Raw genomic sequence first — 25,063 nt, 5'->3', positions numbered from 1 at the left:
CACTGAAGGGCAATTTAGCATGTCCAATCCACCTACCCTGCACATCTTTGGACTGTGGGAGGAAACCGGAGCACCCGGAGGAAACCCACGCACACACAGGGAGAACGTGCAGACTCCACACAGACAGTGACCCAAGCCGAGAATCGAACCTGGGACCCTGGAGCTGTGAAGCAATTGTGCTATCCACAATGCTACCGTGCTGCCGTTTGAATGGCAGAGCAGATTTGATGGGCCGAATGACCAGCTCAAGGAACAAGATGGTGTTTACACATTCTGGAAAGGTAAACCAGAAGAAGTTTGCCACTTCCACCGATTGAATCACCATTAAAATCAAACAAGTTTGCCGTCTGGGAGATGGAATAAATGAGTTCCTAATGACCTTTGGCTCAATTTCTTGACCTGCATGCAGGATTGGTTAAGATCCAGGGAAATTTGGCAAATTCGATCCAAAATTGACTTAGTGGCATGAGGCAGAAGGTGATGGTTAAAGGCTGTTTTTGTGACTGGAAGCATGTGTCCAGTAATGTACGGCAGGGTTCGGTGCTGGGTCCCTTTGTTTGTAGTGTACATTAATGATCGAGACGTGAAAGTAGGAGTTATAATCAGCATGTTTGCCGATGACACGCAAAATCAATGTAGTAAACAGCAAGGAAAAAAGCCTTAGATTACAGGATGATATAGGTGGGCTGGTCAGATGGGCAGAAATGTAGCAAATGTAATTTAACCCTGGAAAATGTGAGGTGATGCATCTTGGGAGGGGATTAACAAAGCAAGGGAATACACAATGAACAATAGGATGCTAAGAAGTACAGCGGACCAGAGAGATCTTGGGGTGCATGCCCATAGCTCCCTGAAGAAGTAGATAAGGTGGTTCAGAAGGCATATGGGATATTTGCCTTTATTAGCCGAGGAATGGAAGGTTATGATGGAGCCATATAAAATGCTCATTTGGCCACAGCTAGACTGCTGTGTGCAGTTTTGGTCGCCACATAGAGGAAGGATGTGGCTGCACTAGAGAGGGTGCACAAGAGGTTCACGCTGGAGCGTTTCAGCTCGGAGCGAGGCTGGTTAAGCTGGGGTTGTTTTTCTTCGAACATAGAAGGCTGAGGGGGGACCTAATTGAGGTGTACAAAATAATGAGGGAGATAGATAGGAAAGAACTTTTCCCCTTTGCAGAGAGGTCAATAACCAGGGGCAAATGTTTAAGATGAGGGGCATGAGATTTAGAGGGGATTTGAGGAAAAGCTTTCTCACTTGGAGGGTGGTGGAAATCTGGAATTTGTTGCCTGAAATGGTGGTAGAGACAGGAATCATCAAAATATTTAAGAAGCATTTAGAGGAGCCCTGGAAATTCCATAGCATATAAAGCGACAGGTGAATTGCTGGAAAATGGGATTGGATTAGATAGGTGCTTGATGGCCGGAGCAGACACGATGGGCCAATGGGCCTCATTTTATGCTGTTAAACTCTATGACCCTAGCCCAGAACAGACGTGCTACAGTCCTTAAGGTGTTTGCCCCAACACTGGAAGTTACACATGAATCCAAAGAGGAATTTTACTCCAGCCTCAAACAACCCTTGGCTCGAATCCCAACGGGTGACAAGCTGATCCGCCTTGGTGACTTCAAAATGAGTGTCCTCGATTCCATCCCACAGCATGCTACTCGCCATCATCTCAGCACAACCCCAACCTGGCACGAGGAAGAAAAGGCCATCTGACAGCTAATGAACCACAATGCATCAGGAACAGGTGGAATCCCTGCCAAAGCACACAAACATGGCAGACGAGCACTATTGATGCGAATACATTACCTTATTTCTAAGTCTTTTAGCTTTGACAAAAGCTCTTTTCTCTCCCTACAGATGCTGCCAGACTTGCTGAGATTTCCCAGCATTTTCTCTTTGGTTTCAGATTTCAGCATCCGCAGTAATTTGCTTTTACCTTATTTCCCTTAGCGGGACACAGGAGAACATGCCAGGAGGTCTCAGACGCTGTAATCATGACCATCTTCAAGAAAGGTCCAACTACAGCAGTGACAGAGGAATTTCCTTGCCTTCAGCCACAGGGAATGTCATTGCAGAGGTCTTCCTTTATTGCCTTTTCCCTGTAGTTGAACAGCTCCTCCCATTTAGAATGCAGATTCTGAACCACTAAGGGGCACAATCACATGATCTTCATCGTGCAGCAGCTACAAGAAAAATGCAGAACCAGCACTAACCCTTGTATATGGCACTCTTTGACCTCACAAGGATCTTCAACACTGTCATCCACACACGATTATGGAGCATCCTCCTCTATGTTTGCTGCCTGCAAAAGTTTCTCACCATCCTTCGCCTGCTCCATGACGACATGTCAGCTGTGAGCCTGACCAATGGATCCATCACAGACCCAATTCATATTCGGGGCTAGGGTCAAGCAAGGGTATGTCATAGCACCAATGCTCTTCTCGATCTTCCTTGCTGCAATGCTCCATCTCACCCTCAACAAGCTTCTTGCTGGATTGGAGCTAAACTATAGTGCAAATGGAAATCAGTTCAACCTCCGCTCCCTGAAGGCCAGATCCAAGGTCATCCCATGCTCTGTCACTGAACTACAGTATGCAGATTATGCTTGGTCTGTACACACTCTGAGGCCGAGCTCCAAGCCATCGTCAACATCCCCTCACCGAGGCACATGAGAGCATGGGCCTTACACTAAACCTCTATAAGAGAACGGTCCACTACTAATCTGCCCCCGCCGCAAAGCACTACCCCTGCTTATCACAATTCTTGAAGAGGCCTTGGGACAATCTGGACCACTTTCCACACAAAGAACAATACAGCTCAGGAACAGGCCCTTTGGCCCTCCTAGCCTGCGCCGACTATGGTACTTGCCTAAACTACAACCGTGTGCATTTACAGAGTCTGTATCCTTCCATTCCCACCCTATTCATATATTTGTCTCGATGCCCCTTAAATGCCGCTATCGTACCTGCTCCCACCACCTCCTCAGGCAGTTTGTTCCATACATTTACCACCCTCTGTGTAAAAAAACTTGCCTCGCACATTTGTTCTAAACTTTACCCCACACACTTTAAACCTATGGCCCCTAGTACTTGACTCTCCTACCCGAGGAAAGAGCATCTGACTATTCACTCTGCCCATGCCACCCATAATCTTGTAGACCTCTGTCAGGTCGCTTCTCAACCTACGTCGTTCCAGTGAGAACAGGCCGGGTTTATCTAACCTCTTCTCATAGCTAATTCCCTCCATACCAGGCAACATCTTAGTAAACCGCTTCTGTACCCTCTCCAAAGCATCCACATCCTTCTGGTTAGAGGCTGGTTTAGCACACTGGGCTGAATCGCTGGCTTTGAAAGCAGACCAAGGCAGGCCAGCAGCACGGTTCAATTCCCATACCAGCCTCCCCGAACAGGCGCCGGAATGTGGCGACTAGGGGCTTTTCACAGTAACTTCATTTCAAGCCTATTTGTGACAATAAGCGATTTTCATTTCATTTTCATTTCATGGTAGTGTGGCGACCAGAATTGTACACAATATTCCAAATGAGGCCTAACTACGGTCCTGTATAGCTGCAACATGATTTTGCCGATTTTTATATTTACTACCCCGACCCATGAAGGCCAGCATGCCATATGCCTTCTTGACCACCTTATCCACATGCATTGCCACTTTTAGTGATCGATGGACATGCATGCCCAGATCTCTCTGCCTGTCAGTACTCGCAAGAGCTCTACCATTTATTGTGTAATTTCTACATGCATTGGACCTTCCAAAGCGCACAACCTCACACTTGTCCGGATTAAACTCCATTTGCCATTTCTACGCCCAAGACTCCAACCTGTTTATATCCTGCTGTATCCTCTGACAATCCTCTTCACTATCCGTAACTCCACCAACTTTTGTGCCGTCTGCAAACTTACAAATCAGACCAGCTACATTTTCTTCCAAATCATTTATATACACCACGAACAACAAAGACCCCAGAACTGATTCCTGTGGAAAGCCGCTAGTCATAGCCTTCCATTCAGAAAAACACCCTCTACTGCTACCCTCTGTCTTCTGTGCCCAAGTCAGTTCTGTATCCTTGGGAGCCTACTGTTTACAAGGGTAGACATTTTTTTTTTTAAATTTTTATTAGGATTTTCACAAAATATCAACAACAGAATGAAAAAGAAACCCAATAGAATTAAATACAGAACAAAGTAAAACAACCCCCGTGCCCCCCTCCCCCCATACATAAATAATAAATTAACACCCCGAGTTAACTCAAAGCAAACATAGCAAATATATACACCCCCTCAGATCCCCCAGGGTAAATATACAAAAATAAAATAGATCCCCCCCCCCCCCCCCGCCGGGTTGCTGCTGCTGACCATTGTCTACCGTTCTGCCAGGAAGTCCAAGAACGGTTGCCACCACCTAAAGAACCCTTGTACCGATCCCCTCAAGGCGAATTTCACCCTCTCCAATTTAATAAACCCCGCCACATCGTTGATCCAGGAGACAACGCTTGGGGGCCTCGCATCCCTCCACTGAAGAAGAATCCTTCGCCGGGCTACCAGGGACGCAAAGGCCAGAATACCGGCCTCTTTCGCCTCCTACACTCCCGGCTCCCCTGCAACCCCAAATATTGAGAGCCCCCAGCCTGGTTTGACCCTGGATCCTACCACCCCCGACTCCGTCCTCACCACGCCCTTCCAAAATTCCTCCAGCGCTGGGCACGCCCAGAACATGTGGGTGTGATTTGCTGGGCTCCCTGAGCACCTAACACACTTGTCCTCTCCCCCAAAGAACCGGCTCATCCTTGTCCCGGTCATGTGTGCCCTGTGCAGCACCTTAAACTGTATGAGGCTGAGCCTCGCGCACGAAGAGGAAGAATTCACCCTCCCTAGGGCATCTGCCCACGTCCCCTCTTCGATCTCCTCTCCCAACTCCTCCTCCCACTTACCTTTCAACTCCACCACCGAGGCCTCCTCCTCCTCCTGCATCACCTGGTCAGTATCCAAGATCATCCCCACTCCAACCCCCCCCCCCCCCCCCCCCGAGAGCACCCTGTCCTGTACTGTGCGTGGCAGCAGTCGCGGGAATTCCACCACTTGCCGCGCGGCAAACGCCCTTACCTGTAAATATCTGAAGGAGTTCCCCGGGGGGAGCCCATACTTCTCCTCCAGTTCACCCAGGCTCGCGAACTTCCCGTCCACAAACAGGGTAAAAGAAGCAGCGACAGAGGTGGAGGGGCCGGGCAGGTGGAAAGCGCGGGCTTTTTCCCGCGCTGAAGGCTGGAGGGGGCGGGGCGGGGAAGCGAGGGTTGTTTCCCGCGCTTGGGATGGAAGGGGGAGGCGGAGAGCCTGTGGATGGGTAATGGAGGAGGAGGGTATGTCCCACAATGGGAGGAGTCGAAGGAGAGGCGGGAGTAGCCGGGGTCAGCAGGAGTCAGCTGACTTGCGGGAGTGCAATGGGTGGAGTAAAGCAGCTAGGAGGGATCCTAGCTGGGGGGGGGACCGGGTTGCTGCTGCTACGGTCAAGGGGGAGCTGGAGCGAGTAGAGGGGGTTGGGACGGGGGTCTGCCGCCGTGGGGAACAGGCTGGGCGTGGGCGTGGCTGGCCAAGGAGGGGTTATTGCTAGTCGGCGGGGGAGGGGGCCGGTAGCTCCCCAATCCGGCTGATAACCTGGAATGTAAGGGGTCTGAACGGGCCGGTCAAGCGGGCCTGGGTGTTCGCGCACCTGAAGGGGCTGAAGGCGGATGTGGTCATGCTTCAGGAGACACACCTGAAGGTGGCAGACCAGGTGAGATTGAGGAAGGGGTGGGTAGGTGATGCACAATCAATTACTCTTGAGACAAGGTGAGTCGTAACTAATAGGCTTTAATCAGCTAGAACTGTACCCAGCAGCTTCGATACAGGAAGTGAAGGCTGCTGGGACAGCATTGGTTCTTATACCCCGCGTCTCAGGGCAGAGCGAGTTGTTCGTGGTTCATCCAGGGGACCAGGAGAGGGGTTTGGCAAGCTCCCACTAAAAAGGGCGGAGAGGAGCTTCAGGTACTTGGGGGTCCAGGTGGCCAGGAGCTGGGGGGCCCTGCATAGACTTAATTTCACGAGGCTGGTGGAGCAAATGGAGGAGGAGTTCAAGAGGTGGGACGCATTGCCGCTGTCCCTAGCGGGTAGGGTGCAGTCAGTTAAGATGACGGTGCTCCCAAGGTTTTTGTTCCTGTTCCAGTGCCTCCCCATGTTTATTCCGAAGGCCTTCTTTAGGCGGGTCAACAGGAGCATAACTGGGTTTGTGTGGGCGCGAGGGACTCCGAGGGTGTTCCTGGAGCGGAGTAGGGATTGGGGGGGGGGGCTGACACTGCCCAACCTCTGTGGGTACTACTGGGCCGCCAATGTGGCGATGGTGCGCAAGTGGGTGATGGAGGGGGAGGGGGCTGCATGGAAGAGGCCGGAGACGGCGTCGTGTGAGGGTACAAGTCTGGAGGCGCTGGCAACGGCGCCGCTGCCGCTCCCTCCAATGAGGTATACCACGAGCCTGGTAGTGGCGGCTACCCTCAAAATCTGGGGGCAGTGGAGGCGGCACAGGGGGGAAGTTTGGGCCTCGGTGTGGATCCCAATACGGGGGAACCACCGGTTTGTCCCAGGGAGAATAGATGGAGGGTTTTCGGGGTGGCACAGGGCAGGGATAAGATGGGGCCCCCGCGGGGCCCCATCCCCCCTACCGGCCATCCACCCCTACTCCATTTACTTACCCCCCTCCAAGAGCCCACCCGACAGACCCAACCAAAACAGTGCCCAACCCACCCTAACCACCCTCATCGGACCAAACAGAAATAAGAGCAAAGAACCCCCCCTCAAAGTATAACACCCCAACAGCAATCCCCGACCACCCATCCCGACCCTCAGTTTGTGTCCAGTTTCTCGGCCTGAACAAAGGTCCACGCCTCCTCCGGAGACTCAAAATAATGGTGCCGGTCCTTGTAGGTGACCCACAGTCGCGCCGGCATGCCAAACTTCACCCCCTTTCTGTGCAGCACCGCCTTCGCCCGATTGTACCCGGCCCTCTTCTTCGCCACCTCCGCACTCCAGTCCTGGTATATTCGAACCTCCGCGTTCTCCCACCTGCTGCTCCTCTCTTTCTTGGCCCACCTGAGCACGCACTCCAGATCAACGAACCGATGAAACTGCACCAGCACCGCCCGTGGCGGCTCGTTAGCCTTAGGCCTCCTCGCCAGCACTCTATGGGCCCCTTCCAGCTCCAGGGGCCCCTGGAAGGACCCCGCTCCCATCAGCGAGTTTAGCATGGTGACCACATAGGCCCCCACGTCCGACCCTCCAGCACCTCCGGGAGGCCCAGAATTCGCAAATTCTTCCGCCTCGACCGATTCTCCATCTCCTCGAACCGTTCCTGCCATTTCTTGTGGAGCGCCACGGGCGCCTCCACCTTTACCACAAGGCCTAAGATCTCGTCCTCGTTGTCGGAGACAATTTGTCGGACCTCGCGGATCGTGACCCCCTGGGCCATCTGGGTCTCCAGCAGCTTGTCGATAGAAGCCTTCATCGGCTCCAGCAAGTCCGCTTTAATCTCCCTGAAGCAGCGCTGGATAACCTCCTGCTGCTCCTGCGCCCACTGCATCCATGCTGCCTGGTCCCCTCCTGTCGCCATTTTGCTCTTCTTCCCTCGCACCTTCTTTGGGTTCACCACCACTTTTTTAGTCGCCCCGCTCCTGGTCCAAGCCATACACTGTCGGGGAACTATTGCAATCTCCTTCCCACACCGGGAAACGTCGAAAAAATGCCGTTGGGGGCTCTGAAAAGAGACCAAAAGTCAGTTTTTAGCGGGAGCTGCCGAATGTGCGACTTAGCTCCGCATAGCCGCAACCGGAAGTCCAAGGGTAGACATTGATGACAAGGTTTAACTATGTACAGCAGGCACCTCAAAACCCTGATAAAATACCACCAGTGCTGCCTCCGCAAGATCCTGCAAATCCATTAGCAGTGTAGGTGCACCAACATCAGTATTCTCTCTCAGGTCAACATCCCCAGCAGCGAAACATTGACCATGTTCGATCAGCTCCGCTGGGCAGGCCACATCGACTGCAGGCCTTTCATCAGACTCCCGAAACAAACACTCCATTCGGAGCTTCGACACGGCAAGTGAGCCCGGGGGGCAGAGGAATCGCTTCAAGAACATCCTCAAAGCCTCCTTGAAAAATTGCATCTCCATCGAAACCTGGGACTCCCTGGCCCAAATCAGCCTGAAGTAGAAGAATCTGGGAAGGAGCTGAACACCTCAGGTTTCATTGCTGAGAGCAAGCTGAAGCCAAGTGTTGACAGCAAAAGGAGCACATGGCAACCTGGGCACCCTTACCCACCTGCTCCTCCAACCACCTTCTGTCCCACCTGTGACACAGACTGTAGGTTGTGCATTGGACTCTTCGGCCACCTGAGAACTCATTTTTAGTGTGAGAGCAAGTCATCCGCAACTCTGAGGGACTGTAAAGAAGAGAAGACATTGATCGAAAATACTGCAAGTCATTAAACCTCTATTGTTTTATATCATGTCGTGGATCATGACTCGCTAGCAAGGCCAGCATTTGTTATGTGTCTCCGATTGCTCTCGAGAAGGGGATGCTGTGTTGCCTTCTTGAACACTGCACTCATCTGGTATAGGTACACACAACAGTTTCATTAGGAAGTTCCAGGTCTTCAACCTATGATTCCTCACAATCCACTCTATCGCATGTTCATTTATTTTATACCTCACGAACCACAATTCTGGTGCAAATTTTATTAATTTTCAACTGCAACAAGCATATATTCAGATCATAATGTGGCATAATCATATACCGATTCATCTACATGATGACAATGAATGCACTTCAAAGGTATTCATTGTATGTGATGTACTTTTGTCCCCAAGTAAGGTCTACATAAATGTAAGTTCATTTTTTTATTGCATCAGTTCGTATTTACTATCGTGCATCAATCATGAAATGAGTTATAAAGCAAATGCTGGAACAAGTCCAATATCCAATTCCATTTTTAATCTTGCACATAACCAGGAAGATCGAAGATCAAAGCACGGAAAAGACTTGATTACTGACATTTGCCACTCATTATTATGGAATATTTTAAATTTTGAGAAGGAACATTTTGTGTTGTTTAAGTGTGGTTGGTATTTTCAAAACGAATCAGCTGTTCGTGCAATATCTCCACCTCAAACAATCCACTGCCCTCTCATTGCCAGTTAGTTTCCCCCAACCACTTCAAAACCGTCCTTCCACTTGTTATTTGTCTTGAACCCCCTCTGCCTTCATCAATGCGCTAAAATCACATTTCCTTCTGTTCCTAGTTCAGACCAGTGCGAATCATATTTCCTCTTAGACCTGCTCTTTCAATGCCAGGAAGCACTGTTCAACAGGATTATCCTTGCATTGTCACTGAGAAGGAATTATCCCCACAGCACATCTTGCTAGTGCAACAAGCAAAGTTGAACAAAAATGGCTGGAGTGAAACACGAAAGGCAGGAAAAACTGAGGTTTGAAAATTGCACACATTCTATTGAGGCAGTGTGGAAACAAATGTTCAAGGACAATGGGGCGGTCCATCACAGAATCCCCATGGAAATATTTCCTCCTCAATGCTCAGCAGGAATTGTAGACACCTAAACCAACTCCCAAATTCCCCCCCCCCCCCCCCACCGCCTCCTACCCCCTCCTGTCCAAACAGCCAAATAAAATGAAAGGGTGTGGACCCAAAGAAGCAGCCGATTTCTCCATCTTTTGCTTATTCGTGATCTCAGGGGGCTACCAGGAGAGGTGGATTACCATACCCAGCAGCAGAGACATCAAGCTTGCTCGAGGAAGCCTAACAATGAACATGTTTCATATTGTTTGCTCCTAGCGTTGCACTCATTAGGCTTGAAAATAGAATATGAAAGTGGGCTAAATGAAGTTTAGAAGATACTAAATTCAAGAGAAATGGTTAATCCAATGCACTATTTAAAGTTAAATGATGAAGGACAGGCAGGATTTTTCAACCTCTAAAGACAGTCATATCTTTCTCCTGATATTATATCATTTTTGTTGATGCCCTCACAAAAATTCATAAAGGACGGAAAATCCCTCTGATTATAGCTGCTATAATAATATCCCTTACCTTTTACATTAAGTGCTTGTGGCATCATTGGAAGTACGTGTGCTTTCTTCAGAGTCTGAATGTCCTTCGGATATTTCTGTTTGGTATGGTCTGTTCCACCATACTCACTGTGTTTTTCGGCAACATTTCCAAAATCATAGTTTTCATTTTGCAACAAGGGGTTCTCGAGAAAAGGTGGGCAGCTAACGACTGTTAAATTATTTGCTGCTTTGGTTGGCATTGGCATTTTAAATAATCTATAGGAAGAGAGAAAACGCAAAAGTGTCATGTATTTCTGATCTCACAAAATATTATTTTGCTTTAGCTATGAATACGATTAAGTTATGACCGGTACATTCTCCTTGGCAACGCCTCTATCAATTAGAGTCCACTTTCCAACCAATCAGCACTCTCTTCTCATACAGTACAAAGTTGTTGTTTCCCCTGATATTGGGTATTCTTATGATTTTCCTGATGGGTGCAAGACTAAAAGCTCCAACAAAATGTCTTTTTTTCAGCGTTACTCAGGTTCTGCACTACCAAAAGATTACAAAATATAATTATACCCTGGTGTCAGGAGGGATAGAGCGGTAAGGATGGAAGAGTGTAATTTCAGGGTGACTATGTTTATACAGGCAGTCTGCATTCTGAATGTGGTCCTACCCTCCCTTTATAAGTATGGTAGTTGGGAACCAGAACCCAAAGCCAGAGAGAGATCTGTCCCAACGTCCAGGACAGGACCAGTTGCCTTAGAGCTTGATGGGCATATCAATAGAGCTGCCCTGATTTGAGTTGATCTCTCTTGAAAGACTGAATTACATTCAAAGATCCAGCTGAGCCAAAGAAAATGTATTTGAATTCATTCTGGCATCCACAGAAGCCATTCCGGCTAAGAAAAATAATTGATGTGTGCTGTAATTGATTACCTTACTCTAGTGAAGATTTAGAGCTTTTGAAAGCCTCAAAGAAAAAGAAGCTGGGTTCTGTGATAGAATTCCTACAGTGCAGAAGGAGGCCATTCGGCCCATCATGTCTACACAGACCATTTGAACGAGCATCCTACCAAGCCCCACTCCCCCACCCTATCCCCGTAATCCCAAACCCCGCCTAGCCTGTACATCTTTCGACACTAAGGGCCAATTTAGTATGGCCAATCCACCTAAACTGCACAATCTTTGGACTGTGCGAGGAAACCAGAGCACCTGAAGGAAACCCACGCAGACACAGGGGAAAAGTGCAAATTCCACAAAAACAGTTACCGAAGGCCAGAATTGAACCTGGGTCCTGGCACAGTGAGGCAACAGTAATAATCACTGTGCCACCCCTGAATGTGATGAATGTTGCAAAGTGTCATATTTCATATTTTTTTACAGTAATCTTAACCTGGGTCAAGATGTATACAGATAACATGACTGCTAGAGCAGTGATTAAGGTGTCGTAAAAGTGAGGTAATAATTGATTTGAAGGGGATGCTATTTTTCGGCTTTTTGCGTGCGTTGGCATGCATGGTTGTTTAAGGAATGTTAAAGTGTTAAACTCTGAAAATTACAAATGCTTCAATAAAATATCAAAAGGTGATAGAATTCTAACTTGAAGAGAGGTGTTTCAGTTTGGTCCTGAAAGGTTCTCTCTCCAAAGGTTCTGCACAGGGAAAAGTGAGTAAAACCCTAGTTGTTAACTCAATTCATCCTTTTTAATATGTATTATTTGCTGAATTGGAATATAGTGGCAGGTTTAGGAAGCAAGTTAAGAGTTCTTCGTTTACTGAAGAACTGTTGTAACTGTTAATGGTAAAGCTATTTCTTTATTGCTAATGTAGTTAATTCTGTGATTAAATTAAAGTTGTTTTAACATAAAGCATACCTACTGGACAGTATTATCACTTCTGTGGTGCAGTAACATTTCCTTACAGTTTTACAAATTAGAACTAGTTGGGTACTCGTTCAGTATCCTAACATTTCCAACATGTGTGAATTAATTTGAGGCCTTCGGGGTACAAAGTGAGAAATTAGCGAGGGAACCTCAACCTCCCTCAACAAGCCCCTTGATATGTAAGGCTAGTGGAATAACTACCCAGAGCTCCCCTCAATTGCAATGTAATGTTCCCATCCAAATGAAACAGACTCCCAACCATACTCCCTGGTAATAAATGGAACCACAAACTCTCCATTTCAGGGCACTAGGACTGAGCGTTGTTTTAAATACATTTTTGCTGTTTTTTTTCTCCCATTGAAAGCACCTTGATGGGATACAGTTTTGTGGCTATCAAATGCACTCTGGGACCTTGCCTAAGTGGCCATTTTACTCTGATAGCATGGCGTGCTATTTTAACAGTTGGAACATCACACCTGATTCTGTTCTTAACACAATGGCATATTGGAAAAGTGCGAGCAGGAGATACAAGCCAGCTATAAAATCAGCTTTTCCCTATCTAACCCAGATGCATTCTCACCAAATGTATAATAATAATAATCTTTATTATTGTCACAAGTAGGCTTACATTAACACTGCAATGAAGTTACAGTGGAAATGTAGTGCTCATCCTACTGCCCCAGTTGAGGTCAGCTACTTTATAGACCTGGGAACCAGACTAACGAGATTCAACGCTTGTATGATTCAGCTATATATTGGAGAAACTCATGGAACCATTTGGGGCAGCAAAGGCAATGGGGATAGTTTTAAATCTGACCAGCAGGAAACTGAAGAGATTTGATTTACCACCCATTCATTGAAGTAAAAAGAGGGTGAGATGTAAAACGGTCAGCTCCTGCAACCTCGTCAGCTTGGTCCCATTAAAATTACATCACTTCCCCATCTCTTAATTATCACTTTGACTGACCAAAATATTTATTTGGGCATTTCTTCACAACTAAGCTTGCTAGCAAAAAGTTAGGTCTGTCCTGATGTACACTTTTCAATCAAAACTTATTTTCTCTGGAAATCTGATGCAGAGTTGCACAATCAGCATCAAGTCTTGCTGCAGAAAAGTACAGGGAGCTCTGCATAATAGGAAATGGAGATTACCTTTTCTTGAACAAAGGGTTAGCACTTTCATCCTTCTCCTCAGCGTTATGATGTGAAGCACTCAGCCAATTCAAATTATCAAATGTCGCTTCATGCTGATGTCTGCTGTGACCTTTACTGTTGTCATTTAACAGGATGGTTGAAGGAATAGAATTGTCACTTCTGAACCCAAGCTGAGATTGATCTTTTAGGGAGTTATTTAACCCTATTTCAAATGTCTTGCGTTTGATTGCAGCATGCATATATTGGCAATCAAAAACCATTTGTGACTGGCATTCATTTTCAGCTTTCTTCTTTAAAGGAGGCACAAATCTCTTCTGTAACTGATGGATGCCTGCAGAAATAATACAAAAGAAAGACAAATAGTCTGACATGGCAAACACTAAATCAGGATCAACAAGATTTTGCAGAATGAATAGAAAATGCTCTTAGTAAAGTAAAATAAAAAGTTTGATGCATGCACACAGTTTGGAACCCAGTGCAGTGAATTTGCCATTTATCCAGAAAAAAGATGAAGCAAACCAACAAGCATTAGCAGTTCACACACTTTCTCTACACTATTATGATTCAGGTTGAAGCTTTAGCTGTTAACTCAAATCTAGGTTCATATGATCATTCTCTCAAAGTGCAGTTTAAGTAGAGTTCATAACTTGTAGATGTGCGAAAAATTAAATTTCTGAGGGTTATATGGAGAGGACAGGGGAATGACATTAAGTGGAATGTCCTCTCAGAAAGCTGATGCAGGCTCTATTTTTCTACTTTGCAAAAATCTGCAACTCTTATGATTTTTTAATAGTGAAACTTACAAAGTATCTGTTCTTTAATAATTATATAATTCTAAAATAAAATATCTGCAGTACATTGGATATATTCTTTTTCAGAAGTTTCCTTCTTTACCATCAGTTTGATATATTTTGAATTTACACATTTTACCCGTAAAGCAGATGGAATATATGTAGAAAACTCCAAAATCTAATAGCGATAAGGTATGACAGAAAGAACAGAAAAGATAAATTATAATAAGAAAGGACAGTGATTGACAAGATTTGGCAAAACAAAGCTGACTTGTGTCAGACCACACTGCTGCATTTTTATTATACCTTATGTACTACAGGGAAGATTCTACAAGGTTCTGTTGCCCTGAGCAGAGGCTGCAAAATCAAATATGCAGATTAGCTTGCCTTTTTCACAGCAGGATGCAATTTCCTGGTCAGGAAAAAAGCCAGCATTTTTCAGTCTGCAATGGTGGCCGGCACAAACCTCCTAAAATTCCTAAGGCTCCTAAAATTATTCAAAAAGGTCCCTCATTGATTGTGATTTTCTGGCTGCTTTCTCACTGGCAGCAGCACTTTCCCATTTAAACTAGTTCTATCATGTGTGGACTGCCTGGCCTGTTGGAATAAACTTATACAATGTGAATTGCCCTGTGTAATTTTTAGTTAGAAAGTTTTATCGCTAACTTAATTAATATCGCTGTTTGGTTTCGATGTTTTGCATTTGCATAATTCTTCCAGTTGCTATTTTGTTTGAAACAACCAAAATGAACAAGGTCGAAATTATTTTTGGAGTTCCAAAGGCAATCCTAAATTTGAAGGAGGAAAAGCAATGACTGAAGGGACAAGAAATGCAAATGCACAATAATTTAGGCATCATGCACACATTTTTAAGATCTCAGGATGTGAATTTGTTGGCCCAGACAGAGGAGACCTGTTTGGCACTTTCACTTCACACAGATCTTCACAAATGTATGCCATTCTTTGGGAGGTCAATGTGTAGACAACTTGGACCAGAGAGATGTACTCATGGGTATGTATTAAACGTTTACTATGTTGGATCCTTCCAACCTATCAACCATACATACTTTAGATCAAATGAGTCAATCAGCTGTCCACAGGTGCATTAAATAGATGACAGAGGTCTTAGTTCGAACAGACAATAGATTCATCACTTTTCATGTGGAAGCAGGCATTAGATCAACATGGTGCACAATATTTCCCAAACAACAAGTTCTTTAGATTGGAGAGTATCATAGATATAACACATGCATCATGCAGAGAATTGAGCTTGCCCACCATCACTTGAATGTCAAAGCATACTGCTGTTCCCTGAAGATATTGCCCTTATGTTGCAAATAGGGCATCCTTCTTTGCACCACCCCATGAAATAGCAGGTACACATTGTCAGGTATTAAACTAGGGATCGAATGCTGAACCACTTCAACATTTCAGCACATAACCCATTGTGTTCTGACTAAATGGATTTCCTGTCACTTAATTTAGAAATGTTATACATGTTGAAATAGTATTATTTCCCAGCTAGCAATCACTTATTTTCAATGCACATATCCCTTAAATCAACTAGCTAGATTTTATACAGGCCCACAGCAAGTTACCAGCACACAGCCAAAGCTGTGCTGTAAGCTTATGTCAATTTTTCAAATTAGCTGATCCTGCAAAATTAGGCATGCAAGATTGATGAAGCAACCGGGCATTTTCAGCACAGATTTTGCTGGGAATGCAAAAATTGAGGCTTACATACAGATACTGTCACCCATGGAACTTTAACCCATGAATTGGAACAGGAAAAAAATCTGTTTGCCTGGAAAAATTCTACATATGGGACAAATTTACATTCCACGATTTTACCACTACGTGTGCAATACTAAAAATAGACAGAAAGTCAAATACACAGTAACACCCATTTTGCAACGGTCTTGGTGGTGGCAATGCACCTTTACATACTGCATTACAATACCTTATATAAATTGGATACTCATAAAAGCAAACAAAGGGTTAGGATTGCCTTGATGAGCAGTGAGCAGATCCTTCTCATATTACTGGTGAGGACCACAGTTTACCAATGTAGTAAGCACTGGTGCTCACAAATGCTGCACAGTAGTTTGCATATATGTAGATGTCTCACTCATTCACAAGGGGTTCTTGGGCAGTATTTGAATATTAAATAGTTCGGATCAACTTAATTCTATTCAACAACTGTAATTTTCCTTGATATTACTGGATGCCAGAAATGTCAATTAAATTATAATAACTTGTAGTTATTAATGTGTATCATAGAGTCTGAGAATCATGGAAAACATAAGATTATTATGATAATTTAATCATAGTCTATGAATTTAGCATGCTGTTTGAAAAGTCCTTGGCTGATTGACAGTATTAGGACCATGATTTGGCTATCAAGTGACAGGCTGTCACTGCAGAACATTATAAAAGGTTAGAATGCCGTACCTAGGAAAAGTGCTGTGTTTCCTCCAGAAAGTACAAATGTGATTGATCTTCTGAGAATTTACCCACAGGAGGTAAAATGCAGTTTACGCTGGCCCCAAATATTATAAAATATGAAGTTTGTGTTGTTTCAAGAATAGAGACAAAAATATCTACACGGCAGTCCTGCTCCAATTTACCAGCCACATGAACAAAAATAGCGCTGGGAACAGATTTTAATTAATTGTTACTACTTTTATATTAGTTCTGTTAACTAGAAAATAAATGTAGAAAACTTTGAAGACCTTGACCATGTTTGTGCCAAAATGTACGCATGTAATCCCGGCAATGAGAAACTGATGGGGGGTTCCTGTAGCTGCTTAGAATCATAGAATTCCTATAGTGCAGAAGGAGGCCATTGGGTCCATCAAGTCTACACCAGCCCTCTGAAAGAGCACCACACCTAGGCCGACTCCCCCATCCTATTCCCATAACCCCACCTAACATTTGGACACTGAAGGGCAATTTAGCATGGCCAATCCACCTAGTCTGCACATCTTTGGACTTTGGGAGGAAATCGGAGCACCCGGAGGAAACCCACGCAAATACAGGGAGAATGTGCAAACTTTACACAGACAGTCACCCAAGACAGCAATTGAACCTGGGACCCTGGCACTGTGAGGCAGCAGTGATAACCACTGTGCCACAATGACAGTCAAAGTTAAACTAAAATGATAAATGAAACAGAAATACATATGAAGAAAATACTGTAAATATAAATCTGAAATAAGAACTGTAAACATTGAAAATGCACAAGAGGTTCAGCAGTGTCTGTAAAATTAAATTAGGAGAAATAGTATAACATTTCAGTAGAGACTTTGTCAGAATGTTCTGATGGGAAGTCTACTCCTGAAACATTAAATACTTTTTTTGATGCATTGACAGACCTAGTGTATATTTATATCATTTTCTGTTTTGATTTTAAAGTTCTAGAAATCTGATCATATCTTTACAAACAACAAGATAAAGAGGTCAACACCTTGCAGCAGTTACAGTAAAATACTTTAAAGATAAAAGCATTCCTTTATGCTGCACTCTTATCTATACTTCAAATATTCAATATCTATCAATATATCCCAACAACTTCTGTTTACATGGCACCTATAACATAATAAAATATCCCAAGACACTTCACAGAAATGGTATCAAACAAAATATGACACTGAGCCACATTCGGTGCCATTATAATAATTGTAATAATCGCTTATTGTCACAAGTAGGCTTCAATGAAGTTACTGTGAAAAGCCCCTAGTCGCTACATTCCAGCGCCTGTTCGGGGAGGCCGGTACGGGAATTGAACCCGCGCTGCTGGCCTTGTTCTGCATTACAAGCCAGCTGTTTAGCCCACTGTGCTAAACCAGCCCCAGATGAAGATCAATGCATCCCCATAATTGATGTTGATTGATTCAGGCTGACCAAAGCTTTTGTCTGTGATAGATAATACTGAAAGAGTTGGGCAATTAGCCTTAACCAGTCTGAAATACTGTTTTGTTTACCTTGAAATACTAACTGGAACATGACCAGAGGTGATTCTGTGCTTAGTGGAAAATAACACAACGCAAAGTAACAAGTGTAGCCTAGTAGTGGCTAGCTTGGTGGCTAGAGCCATACTACTGTGCATAGGCCTTACATTGATCAACCACACAGGATGATATGTTTGTTAAATGGGTGGTTCAATTTAGCTCAACATGCAGGCTTACCTAGTTTGTCAGTTACTGCATTATTGAAAATATTAACTTGAAACACTTTAGCATATAAAGCTATGACCAAGGAAGGGAGGGTGGGGGAAGGGGGGGGAAGGAGGAAAGGGGGGGGGAAGGAGGAAAGGGGGGGGGAAAGGGGGGGGAAGGGGGGGGAAGGGGGGGGAAAGGGAAAGGGGGAAGGGGAAGGGAAAGGGGGGGGAGAAGGGGGGGGAAGGGAAAGGGGGGGGAGAAGGGGGGGGAAGGGAAAGGGGGGGGAGAAAGGGGGGAGAAAGGGGGGGGAGAAAGGGGGGGAGAAAGGGGGGGAAGAAAGGGGGGAAAGGGGGGGAAAGGGGGGGGAAAGGGGGGGGAAAGGGGGGGGAAAGGGGGGGGAAAGGGGGGGGAAAGGGGGGGAAAGGAAAGGGGGGAAAGGGGGGGAAGGGAAAGGGGGGAAAGGGGGGGAAGGGAGAAAGGGGGGAAGAAAGGGGGGAAGAAAGGGGGGGAAAGGGGGAAAGGGGGAAAGGGGGGAAAAGGGGGGGGAAGGGGGGAAAGGGGGGGGAAGGGGGGGGAAAGGGGGGGAAAGGGGGGGGAAAGGGGGGGGAAGGGGGAAAGGGGGGGGAAAGGGGGGGGGGAAAGGGGGGGGGAAAGGGGGGAAAGGGGGGGGAAGGGGGGGGGAAGGGGGGGGGGGAAGGGGGGGGGAAAGGGGGGGGAAAGGGGGGGGGAAAGGGGGGGGGAGGAAAGGGGGGGGGAAAGGGGGGGGGGGGAAAGGGGGGGGGGGGAAAGGGGGGGGGGGAAAGGGGGGGGAAAGGGGGGGGGGGGGGAAAGGGGGGGAAGGGAGAAAGGGGGAAGAAAGGGGGGAAGAAAGGGGGGAAGAAAGGGGGGAAAGGGGGGAAAAGGGGGGAAAGGGGGGGGGAAGGGGGGGAAGGGGGGGGAAAGGGGGGGAAGGGGGGGGGGGAAGGGGGGGGGGGAAGGGGGGGGGGAAAGGGGGGGGGGGAAGGGGGGGGGAGAAAGGGGGGGGAGAAAGGGGGGGGGGGAAAGGGGGGGGGGGAAAGGGGGGGGGGGGGAAAGGGGGGGGGGGGGAAAGGGGGGGGGGGAGAAAGGGGGGGGGAAAGGGGGGGGAGAAGGGGGGGGGAAAGGGGGGGGGAAAGGGGGGGGGAAAAGGGGGGGGGGAAGGGGGGGGGAAGGGGGGGGGAAGGGGGGGGAAAGAAGGGGGGGGAAGGGGGGGGGGGAAGGGGGGGGGAAGGGGGGGGGGGAAGGGGGGGGGAAGAAGGGGGGGGAAAGGGGGGGGGAAGGGGGGGGAAAGGGGGGGGGGGAAGGGGGGGAAAGGGGGGGGAAAGGGGGGGGGGGAAAGGGGGGGGGAAAAGGGGGGGGGAAAAGGGGGGAAAGGGGGGGGGAAAAGGGGGGGAGGGGGGGGGGAAGGGGGGGGAAAGGGGGGGGGAAGGGGGGGGGAGGAAAGGGGGGGGGGAAAAGGGGGGGGGAAAGGGGGGGGGGAAAAGGGGGGGGGGGAAAGGGGGGGGGGAAAGGGGGGGGGGGGAAAGGGGGGGGGGAAAGGGGGGGGGAAAGGGGGGGGGGAAAGGGGGGGGGGGAAAGGGGGGGGGGGGAAGGGGGGGGGGGAAAGGGGGGGGGGAGAAGGGGGGGGGGAAAGGGGGGGGGGAAAGGGGGGGGGAAAAGGGGGGGGGAAGGGGGGGGAAGGGGGGGGGGAAAGAAGGGGGGGGGGGGGGAAGGGGGGGGAAGGGGGGGAAGGGGGGGGGGAAGGGGGGGGGAAGAGGGGGGGGAAAGAGGGGGGGGGGGAAGGGGGGGGGAAGGGGGGGGGAGGGGGGGGTAAGGGGGGGAAAGGGGGGGGGAGGGGGGGGAAGGGGGGGGGGGGAAGGGGGGGGAAGAAGGGGGGGGAAAGGGGGGGGAAAGGGGGGGGGGGAAAAGGGGGGGGGGGAAAAGGGGGGGGGGAAAAGGGGGGGGGAAGGGGGGGGGGGAAAGGGGGGGGGGGGAGAGGGGGGGGGGGAAGAGGGGGGGGAAAGGGGGGGGGAAGGGGGGGGAAAGAGGGGGGGGAAGGGGGGGGAAGGGGGGGGGGGAAGGGGGGGGGGAAAGGGGGGGGGAGGGGGGGGGGGGAAGGGGGGGGAAGGGGGGGGGAAGGGGGGGAAGGGGGGGGGGAAAGAAGGGGGGGGAAGGGGGGGGAAGGGGGGGGAAAGGGGGGGGAGGGGGGGGAAGGGGGGGGGGAAGGGGGGGGGGGAAGGGGGGGGGGGAAGGGGGGGGGGAAGGGGGGGGGGGAAGGGGGGGGGGGGTAAAGGGGGGGGGGGGGGTAAAGGGGGGGGGGGTAAGGGGGGGGGGGGTAAAGGGGGGGGGGGGTAAAGGGGGGGGGGTAAAGGGGGGGGGTTAAAGGGGGGGGAAAGGGGGGGGAAAGGGGGGGAAAGGGGGGGAAAGGGGGGGAGAAAGGGGGGGAAGGGGGGCAGGGGGGGAAGGGGGGGAAGGGGGGGAAGGGGGGGGAGGGAGGGGGGAGGGGAGGGGGGAAAGGGGGAGGGAGGGGGGGAAAGGGGGATGGAGGGGGGAAAGAGGGGGGGAAAGGGGGGAGGGGGGAAAGGGGGGGGAAGGGGGGGAAGGGGGGGAAGGGGGGGAAAAGAGGGGGGAGGGGGGAAGGGGGGGGAAGGGGGAGGGGGGAAGGGGGGGGAGGGGGGAAGGGGGGGGGAAGGGGGGAGGAGGGGGGGCGAGGAGGGGAAGGGGGGGGAAGAAAGGGGGGAAGGGGGAGGGGGAAAGAGGAGTGGGGAAAGGAGGGGAAGTGTGGGGGAAGGGGGGAAGAGGCGGAGGGGAGAGGAGGAGGGAGGGGGAGAGGAGGAGGGAGGGGGAGAGGAGGGAGGGGGGAAGGGGAGAGGAGGGAGGGGGATGGGGAGAGGAGGGAAGAGGGGGGAAGAGGGGGGAAAGAGGAGGGGGGTGGAAGAGGGGGAAAGAGGGGGGGAAGGGGGGGAAAGAGGAGGGGGTGGAAAGAGGAAGGGGTGGAAGGGGGGGAAAGAGGAGGGGGTGGAAGAGGAGGGGGTAGAGGAGGGGGTGGAAGGGGGGAAAGAGGAGGGGGTGGAAGGGGGGAAAGAGGAGGGGGTGGAAGGGTGGAAGGGGTGAAAAGAGGAGGGGGTGGAAGGGGGAAGAGGAGGGAGAGGGGGGAAGAGGAGGGAGAGGGGGGAAGAGGGGGGAGGGGGAGAGGGGGGGAAGAGGGGGAGGGGGAGGAGGGGGGGGGAAGGGGGGAAGGGGGGGAAGGGGGGGAAAGGGGGGGGAAAGGGGGGGAAGGGGGGGAAGGGGGGAAGAGGGGGAAGGGGGGGAAAGAGGGGGGAAAGGGGGGGAAGGGGGGGAAAGGGGGGGAAAGGGGGGAAGGGGGGGGAAAGGGGGGAAGGAGGGGGAAGGGGGGGGAAGGGGGGAAGAGGAGGGGGTGGAAGAGGAGGGAAGGGGGAAGGGGAGATGATGGGGGACGAGGACCGGGAAGGGAGGGGGGAGGGGGGAACAGGGGGGGAAGAGGGGGAACGGGGGGAAGAGGGGGGTAATGGGGGGGAAGAGGAGGGGCAGGGGGGAAGAGGAGGGGAAGGGGGAAGACGAGGGGGAGGAAGGAGGGGAAGAGGGGGAAAGGGGGGGAAGGGGGAGGGGGGAAGGGGGAAAGGGTGGGAAAGGTGGAAGAGGGGGGAATGGGGGAATAGGAGGGGGAATAGGAGGGGGGAACAGGGAGGGAGGGGGGGTAAAGGGGGAAGGGGGAAGAGGAGGGGGTGGAAGGATGGGGGAAAGGGGGGGAAGAGGAGGGGGAAGAGGAGGGGGAAGGGGGGAAGAGGGGGAAAGGGGGAAGAGGAGGGGAAAGGGGGGATGGGGAAGGTGGGAAGGGGGAAAGGAGGGGAAGGGGAAGAGGAGGGGGTGGAAGGAGGGGAGGGGGGAGAGGACGGGGTGGAAGGAGGGAGGAAGAGATGGGGGAAGGGGGAAGAGGGGGGAAGGGGGGGGAAGAGGAGGGAGGGAGGGGAAGGGGGGAGGGGGGACGGGGGGAGGAGGGGAGAAGGGGGAAGGGAGGGGGGAAAGGGGGGAGGGGGAAAGGGTGGAAGGGGAAGGGAGGGGGAAGGGGGGAATGGGGAGGGGGAGGGGGAAGGGGCGGGGGATAAGGGGGTGGGGAGGGGAGGGGGGAAAGGGAGGAAGGGGGAGAAGGGGGAGGGGGGGAAGGGGGAGAGGAGGGGAAGGGGGAAGACGAGGGGGAGGAAGGAGGGGGAAGAGGGGGAAAGGGGGGGGAAGGGGAGGGGGGAAGGGGGAAAAGGGTGGGAAAGGTGGGAAGAGGGGGGAATGGGGGAATAGGAGGGGGAATAGGAGGGGGAACAGGGAGGGGAGGGAGGGGAGGGGGGTAAAGGGGGAAGGGGGCAGGGGGAAAGGAGGGGGAATGGGGGGAGAGGGGGGAATGGAGGGGGGAAGGGCAGGGGGGCAGGGGCGGGGGGGGAAGAGGAGGGGGAAGGGGAGGGGGGGAAGGGGGAGGGGAGGGAAGGTGGACGGGGTGAGGGGGGAAAGGTGAGGGGGAAGGTGGGGGGAAACGGGGGAAAAGGTGGGGAAAGGGGGAGAGGAGGGGAAGGGGAAGAGGAGGGTGTGGAAGGGGGGAAGAGGAGGGGGAAGAGGGAGAGGGAAGGGGGAAGAGGAGGGGGGAAGGGGGAGAGGTGGGAAGGGGGGGCGATAGTGGGGTGAAAGGGGGGAGGAGGGGGAGGGGGAGGGGGAGGGGGGAATGGGGGGGTGAAGGGGGAGGGAGGGGGAAAGGGGGGGAAGGAGGGGGAGGGGGGGAAGGTGGGTGGAAGGGGCGGGGGGAACGGGGGGCAGGGGGCAGGGAAGGGGGTGGGGGAAAGGGGGTGGGGGAAAGGGCGTGAAGGGGGAAAAGGGGGGAGGGGAAGGGGGGAGTGGAGGGGAAGGGGGTTAAGATGGGGTGGAAGGCGGGGGAGGGGGAGAGGAGGGGGGAAGTGGAGAGGAGGGGGAAGGGGGAAGGGGGAAAGGGGGGAAGGGGAAGAGGGGGAAAGGGGGGGAAGTGGGGGGAAAGGGAGGGAAGAGCGGGGAAGGGGGAAGGGGGGAGAGAGGGGGATGAGGAGGGGCAAGGGGGAGGGCAGGGAGGGGAAGGGAAAGGGGGGGGAAGGGGGGGAAGGGAGAAGGGGAAGAAGGGGGAAGGGGGGAAGGTGGGGGGCAAGGTGGGAAAGGGAGAAAGGGGGGAGTTCGGGGGGAAAGGTGGGGGCAAGGGGGGAAAGGGGAGAAGGGGAGGGGAGGAAAGGGGGAGAAGGGGAATTGGGGGGAAAGGGAGAGGGAAGGGGGAATGAAAAGGGGGGAAGGGGGAGAAAGGGGGAAGGGGGAAGGGGAGGGGAAGGGGGAGGAGTAGGGGAATGGGAGGAGGAGGGGGGGAAGGGGGAAGAGGAGGGGGGAAGGGGGAAGAGGGGGTAAGAGGGGGAGGGGGGAAGGGGAGAAGAGGGGGAAGGGGAGGAGAGGGGGATGGCGGGAAGGGGGAAGGCGGGAAGGGGAAGGAGGGGGACAGGGGGAAGAGGAGGGGAGGGAAAGGGAGGGGGAAGGGTGAAGGAAGAGGAGGGGAAGAGGAGGGAAGGGGAAGGGGAGGGGAAGGGAGGGGGGAGGAAGGGGGAAGGAAGGGGGAGGGGGAAGGGGGGAGGAAGGGGGAAGGAAGGGGGAGGGGGAAGGGGGGGCAGGAAGGGGGAGGGGTGGGAAGGGGTGGAGGGGGTGTGAAGAGGAGGGGGAGGGAGGGGGAGGGGAGGGAAGGGGAGAGGGGGGAAGAGGGGGCAAGGTGGGGGGAAGGGGAAGGGTGGGGGAGGGGAGGAAGAGGAGGGGGGAGAAGAAAGGGGGGAAGGGGGTGGGTGGGGGGAAGGGGGTGGGGGGAAGAGGGGGGAAGGGGGGAAGAGGAGAGGGGAAGGGGGAAGGTGGAAAGAGGAGGGGGAAGAGGAGGGAGGGGGTAGGGTAGGGGGGAAGGGGGAGGGAAGGAAGGGGGAGGGGTGGCAGGGGGAGGGGTGGCAGGGGGAGGGGAGGAAGGGGGGAGGGGGCGGGAGGGGGAGGGGGAGAATAGGGGGAGGTGGGGAAAGGGTGGGAAAGGGGGGAAAGGGTGGGAAAGGGGGGGAAGGGGGAGAAAGGGGAAGGGGGTGGAAGGGGGGGAAGAGGAGGGGGAGAGGAGGGGAAGGGGGGAAGGCGGGAGAGGGGGCAGAGGGGGGAAGGTGGGGGAAGGGGGGAAGAGGGAGGAAAGAGAAGCGGGGAAGAGGGCGGGGAAGGGTGTGGGTGGGGGAAGGGGGGGTGGGGGAAGGGGGAAGAGGGGAGGATGGGGGGAAAGAGGAGGGGGATGGGATGGAGGGGAACATGGGGAAGGGGGAGGGGGAGGGGGAGGAAGGGGGGAGGAGGGGGAAGGTGGGGGAAGGGTAGGGGGAAGAGGAGGGGGAAGAGGAGGGAAGGGGAAGAGTAGGGAAGGGGGGAAGGGGGAAGGAAGGGGGGAGGGGATGGGGGGAAGGGGAGAAGGGGGGAGAAGGGGGGAAGGAAGGGGGAGGGGAGAAGGGGAGGGGGGAGAGGGGGAGGGGGGAAAGGGGAGGGGGAGGGGGAAATGAGGGCGGGGACAGGGGGAAGGAGGGGGAAGGAAGGGGGGAGGAAGGGGGAGGAAGGGGGAGGAGGGGGGATAGGGGGAGGAGGGGGGAAGGAAGGGGGAGGAAGGGGGAAGGAGGGGTAAGGGGTGGAAGGGGAGGAAGGGGTGGGGAAAGGGGGGAAGGGGTGGGGGAAGGGGGGGGGGAAGGGGGGAGAGATGGGGATGGGGGGAGAGGGAGGGGGGAAGGGGGATAGGGGGGAAGAGGAGGGGGGAAGAGTGGAGAGTAGGGGAAGGGGGAAGGGGGCGGGGGGGGGTGGGGAGGGGGGGGGAGGGAGGGTGGGGGACGGGAGGGAAGGGAAGGGGGGAGGGGGGGGGGAGGGAGGGGGGGGGAGGGAGGGGGGA

The 25,063-nt window shown here is 52.4% G+C and overlaps 1 protein-coding gene across 1 annotated transcript in view; it reads right to left on the bottom strand.

The window, feature by feature from the left end:
- Positions 1–25,063, bottom strand: part of hfm1 (helicase for meiosis 1) — a 367,785-nt gene that overhangs the window by 243,593 nt on the left and 99,129 nt on the right. Inside the window, exons 5-6 of the mRNA XM_072512843.1 lie at positions 13,155–13,488; positions 10,152–10,387 (exon numbers count right to left, since the gene is read on the bottom strand). Of these exons, the coding sequence (XP_072368944.1) occupies positions 10,152–10,387; positions 13,155–13,488 (570 nt within the window). The remainder of the gene's footprint in view (positions 1–10,151; positions 10,388–13,154; positions 13,489–25,063) is intronic.

The sequence above is a fragment of the Scyliorhinus torazame genome, chromosome 7 (genome assembly GCF_047496885.1).
Source record: "Scyliorhinus torazame isolate Kashiwa2021f chromosome 7, sScyTor2.1, whole genome shotgun sequence".
Lineage (NCBI taxonomy): Eukaryota > Metazoa > Chordata > Chondrichthyes > Carcharhiniformes > Scyliorhinidae > Scyliorhinus > Scyliorhinus torazame.
The sequence above is the reverse complement of the archived record's forward strand: the minus strand, read 5'-3'. Positions and strand labels throughout refer to the sequence as shown.